A 6,000-nucleotide genomic window follows, 5' to 3' on the forward strand; every position below is an offset into this window, starting at 1 on the left:
ATCCCCGTTGTTCCATAACTGATTCAAGAACACCTAGTACATAGATAACCAAGAAATGCATAAATTAACAAAACTTAAAGGCAATAATTAAAAAAATTAAATAGTATTTATAAGTTTTGTCGGCACGTTACCCAAAAAAATGTGTCAGTATGTGTGACACGTTGGAGTAAGGCATTTGGATACTGCAGTTGTTTCTCGTTAATCAAGCGGAGATACTCGTGAATATGCTGTTGAGAAACAGAAATATAACGATTAAAAAGAAAAATTTTGGTGAAACAAAGCCACAACAGTATACATAACTTCGAAAATAAAAATACCTCATCGCCTAGCCATCCCATCGAAGCTGTACCCAAAATTATTTCAAAGAATGACCGCGGGTGCTGGACTCTCCGGCGGACTCTGCTATCACCAGTGAACCATCGATCAAACTCAGCAAATAGACTAGAGTCCTCTAATCCTCTAAGTGGATTTACATCCACACTCGTACTCATGTCAATCGCATGCTCCATGATTTGGGGTCGAGGTAAAGGCCGGACGTGCTGTCCTCGCCTGACCGGAGGAATCATGTAAGGACTGTTATAAACATACGACGGTATGTACGCGCGGCCGAACTTACTAACGCTCGGAGGCACCTCAGTGAACACCTACACGCTCTCCCCACTAACATCCCCGTAGAAACTATACAATGACGTGGGCGTAGACAAATTTTCATTGCCCACGTCAGTATACACTCCATAGTCATCCAGGGCCTGTCCATTCGCCAAGAAGAACATATTAAACAACTATTAAATTAAAAGTTAAACGAACATAATTATTAAATTTAAATTTGCTCACTGCATACGAGCGTGCAGGGGGAGAATCCTTATTTGGACGTTTAGAAAATGTTTCGATGAAGCGAACAATGGTTTCTTTAAAATCTTTTAATTCTGACTTTATTTCATACACGTTACGATCAATCTTATCCAGCCGTCGTTGTATGTAATCATTAAACTGCTTTGTCCTCGACTATTACAAAAGAAAAAAATAAAACTTTAGAATAATAATAAAAAATTAATAATTTATAAAGGAAAAATATCGTATATTATTTATAACCTCAGAATCCCGTGCGTCATCAGAGTTTTCTGTTTGATGCTGGTGGTCATCAACATTATTTATAACCTCAGAATCCCGTGCGTCATCAGAGTTTTCTGTTTGATGCTGGTGGTCATCAACAGCCACCTCATTGCCTTGTAACCGACGACATCGCGTTGATTGAGGATTGGTGCTGTATAAAGTATCATTTAAAATTAGTAAATGAAAAGTCAAATATTTCGATTAAAAAATTTTTAGTACTTAGAGTATACCAACCTTATGAACCCAGTCTGGAATGCATTTCGATTAAAAAATTTTTAGTACTTAGAGTATACCAACCTTAAGAACCCAGCCTGGAATGCTTGGCAAGTAATCCTTCACAGAGACCCAATAATTTCTGCTACTCTCCTTTGAATTTGGCTCAAGAGTTTGTAAAACGTCCCCCTGCAATAAATTAAATTGAAAATTTTAACATAACTTAAATTTAGTAAAGTTAAAAAAAATAAGTAATACATATTACTTACAAGACGAGATTTGTCGTTGAAGAACGAATAAACCTCCGCAAAGTTGATTCTCGAAGACGCCATGGGCTTCCATTGCAGAATGCGGGGAATCTTATTCTTCGTTTTGACGACCCATGTTGATGACAACCCTCCGATTGCTTCGTAAATCCAAGCCCTACAACAACAAAAGTGAAAAATCAAATAAAACAACTATCAAATATTTAATACTATAAAACTTATTAATATCGCAGGAAAAAAAATGCACCTGAACCCCAGACGTAAAGCCGTAAAGATTGTATTTTTCAATATTATGATCTGGATTTTTCAACCGAGTCTTTTTAAATTTCTTGTCTTTCTCGAACAGTGCATTGTCAAGACTCTCGTAAATCATTTCCCACGACAATAGACCCTATGGACGCTTTCGGAAGTACTGTATATCATCAACTTGGTCAAGCCAATCGAAATTGACTTGACAATGATTTTTTCTTGCATTTAGTACTCTGTCCGCAAAATAAAACAGCGCAATCTTTAATGCGTCCATATCGTCCATTTCCTCGAATTTCAACTCCTTAAATACTGCATCAAATTGCTTCACATTAATCTTACGATGCACACCACCAAAATACGTATTCTGTAGCCTCTGCTCCATTTCATCATTTTTTTGATTGGTATCAACACCAAATGAAAATCCAGTAACCAAGCACCATTCGACAATTGACAAGCGAATCAAATGCTTACCAATTTGAAACCATAACTGATCTTCACGACTATCTTCTTCATGGGCCACTTGCCGCAGTAAAAGATTGTGCAAAATCACCCCACTAAATGGAAAACTTCGACACTCCAAGAAATGCCCAAATATATCCTTTTTGAACATGAATAACTACTGCTTCGTTAATTTTTCCTCGATGGCTTTTACGACCGAAGATAACATACACATGCTCGAAATTCGACCAGGAAAGTGATCGGCATAACGAAAATACATCTTGCCTACTTCGATATCCGGTGATTCTGATTTTGCCATGTATCTGTAATATTTATAAAATTATTACATTACATTTACGGAAAAAAAAATTGACTCGTAAAAAAAAAATACTAATTTTTGGTGCGACAGGCAAGCCTGTTGCTCCAAAAAAATATTGCGACAGGGCCTGTTGCTCCAAAAAAATGTTGCGACAGGGCCTGTCGCACCAAAACATTGGTGCTACAGCAAGCCTCTCGCACCAATGGGCCGCGCATGGCCGCACGCTGCTGCCCAACGATGGGCGCGCGCGCGCGCCCTGCCCTGCCCCTCTCTCTCCCCACCCCCAAAATTAAGCACAATCACTCCAAAATCGAAAACAATACTCCCAAACACCACCAACCACCACAAACATCATCACCACCACTATTATTCTCAAGCTATAACTATTATTATTCTAAAATCTCATTTTAAATTAATGAAAATTAGAAAAATGACTAACCTAGGTTTTGTTGAAGGTTGTAGATCGTAGATCGTAGATCGGATGCCGGTGAGAGATGGAGCCGCCGTCGACGAGGGTTGATGTCGCCGCCGATGATGGGAGTTGGATCGGTTTGGGAGAGATGAGTGAAAGGGAGTGTTGGGGGAGAGATGAGGGAGGGGTATTTTTGTCTCAAAGGTTGTTTAATGGCTAATGTTGATAGAAATATTTGTGGGGGGTTAAAATGAAAAAAAACAAAACTTTTTTGGTTATTACTGTAAATTTCCCCAAAAGTTAGCCATATATATATATATAATGTTTCGTATCGAAACAGTAAACAAATTAATTAGAAAAGGGACACGGGCATTATACTTGGGCGACTATAGGTAAGTATTGATTGAACCAAAAAATTATGACGCAAAATGATACGCTAACTATCTAAACGAAATTGACTGAGTGATTTTGATTGATACATTAATAAATGAAGGTAATAAGAAATCAGTTTCAGTCATCCTTTCGTCTCGGGACAAGTACATACACAAATAGCCACTCTAGCTTCCAAATGGATTGATTGGCACAAACATGTAAATGTCAATTAAAGATGGAGCATTACAAAAAGATATACAATTTGAGACAAATTTGGAATACCTTGTCAGCAATAGAATGCTTGTTACTGTTTAGAAATTACTCGTCGGTTATAAATTCTTTGTTGAATTATTACGATATGTATCTCTTCGTCAATTGTATGAAAAGAGAGAATACACATGCACACACAAAATATAAATATGGTAAGAATCAAACAAACGGAAGTTAAGGTGGTATTCAGTTCACAAAAATGAGTGGAGAAAATATGGGAAGAAAAGAGAAGAAAGAAGAGAAAATGACAGGAGAATTCAATTTATGTTGTCTGATTTTTTAAAAAAAATTCCAAGAGAGAAAAGAAATTAAATATTTTTGTTTTCGATGCTTTTAATGTTTAATTTTAAACTTTTCAAGATTTAACTAAATAAATTTATTTTGTTTTGTTTTTAAATAAATCACTGTTTAACACAAAATAAAATTTCAATAACTGTTATTATTTATTCAATTTATGTTGGCACCCTCTCATATTTCTAATTTTTTATTTTTAAAATTATTAACATAAAAAATATCAATAATATTATTTGACAAAACAAGTCATAAATAACAGTTATTCAATTAAAATAAACTAATTAATAGAATTTGACCTCTTTAATTCTTTGGTGAAGGATCCATATTCCTAAATTTGATAAAATTCAAATCTCAATTGAAATTGAATTCCACCATTCTATTGCCAGCTGAACAATGCAAGGGGACAGAGAATCAAAATCCTTTCCTCCCCCCTCATCTATCACCATTCACCAAGTTCCAACCGAACACAAAATAATAGCGGTAAATTTTGGAGCTAGAATTGGAAATTTTTAGGAGATTATAGAGGTAGCTTTTTGGAAGTCAAAGTCTATATATAATAATTTAGACTGAAATGTTAAAATATTAACAATTATTGGCGAAAATGACAACATAATATATTTTGTGGGTTGACATATTGAATTTGCGGGAGGATCAATACTGGAATTACTGTTTGTCTCTTTCTTTTCATAGGCTTGACTAGAGCCCAACCTTGTCGATGTCAAAATAAACTACGAGTAAATAACACTAGTTAACAATAAAATAGCAATTTTTCATAAACTACTGATACATTAATCAATCATTTCTGTTTCGTGCACTTAATTTTATTTCCTAAAGATAAGGACGAGGGTATTTTAAAAATATAAATAAATTGGACTTTGGACGGCAAATTGACTTATATTAATTGTTCGTAAAAGACATAATTATTAAACAAATGAATAAATATCATTAATCTTCGCTTTCACTTAAATAAAAACGTCGTTGTATGTTGACTGAAGTTTTGTCAGTGCAATACTGGAAGCACACAAGTTTCGTTCTTTTTTATTTAAACAAAGTTTCCTCCTCCACCGAGATTTCTTAAAAAAAATGAAAAAAAAATTGAAGACAAAATAAGAAGTGGTTGAACTAATTATTTTATTTTTGATTGTCATCTATATTTTGTTCTTTATTAGAGTATTATTTGTTCAATAAAATAAATAGCCATATTATCCCCACGAATCCCTATGATAAATATTATATATGCAAATTTTCTTACATATTAGGTTGAATTGTTGATTCTTTAAAAAAAAAATTGCAGTGAGAAAGAGTCATTTATATAACAGTTCTTACATAATATTATTGTAATTCCGAAATCATGCCATGATTTTGGGTAGTGAATTAATCTGTCACTACCGACTGATCTTTCAGACTCCAAGAGTGAATTCATCACTACAAATAATCTCCCAATTATTTCAAACTACATCACTCAAGCTCGATTGGACTAAACGTATGGCCACATTCTACACTATCCTAAATTCCTAATTTTATTAACCCAACAAATTTCTCTCTACAGGCCTTATTTGTTAAACGATCAAATTTTGAAGTTTTATTAATTTTAATTTTTTTTAAATTTATTCGTTTACTTTTTAACTTATTTATAATTTTCAAGCATTTATATTTGAATTGAAAAAGTTAATTTTTTTATTTGAATAAAAATAAATACTATATCTCAAAAATGTCTCTATTAAATATGTTTATGTCCTCAAATATAAAAACATCATCCCTTCATTCATTTTGACCTTAAAGACATAAATATCAAATAACTAAGTTTAATTTTTTTTTTTAAGAAGAAAACAAGATGCCACATATAATATGATATTAAAAAAGAAAAAGGCTTCAACCAATTAAGACTTAATTAGATATCAGATAGAAATACAAACGGTACTTAAGTCTGAAAGCAAATATTTTTTTTTTTTTTTTCAGTGGAAATATCAAGTTTAATTTTTCTCTATTGAGATCATATATACTGGTGAAATTTCACCGAGCCACTTCACATCAAAGAGCTCACTGTACATTCT

At 33.5% G+C, this 6,000-nt stretch overlaps 1 protein-coding gene across 1 annotated transcript in view; it reads left to right on the forward strand.

Annotated features, from left to right (window-relative positions):
• The first annotated feature begins 3,092 nt into the window (after positions 1–3,092).
• Positions 3,093–6,000, forward strand: part of LOC18052770 (coumarin 8-geranyltransferase 1b, chloroplastic) — an 11,126-nt gene continuing 8,218 nt past the window's right edge. The window contains exon 1 of the mRNA XM_006446934.2: positions 3,093–3,214. Coding sequence (XP_006446997.2) covers positions 3,093–3,214 — 122 coding nt within the window. The remainder of the gene's footprint in view (positions 3,215–6,000) is intronic.

Source organism: Citrus clementina, unplaced genomic scaffold (assembly GCF_000493195.1).
Source record: "Citrus clementina cultivar Clemenules unplaced genomic scaffold, Citrus_clementina_v1.0 scaffold_2, whole genome shotgun sequence".
NCBI classification, from domain to species: Eukaryota; Viridiplantae; Streptophyta; class Magnoliopsida; order Sapindales; family Rutaceae; genus Citrus; species Citrus x clementina.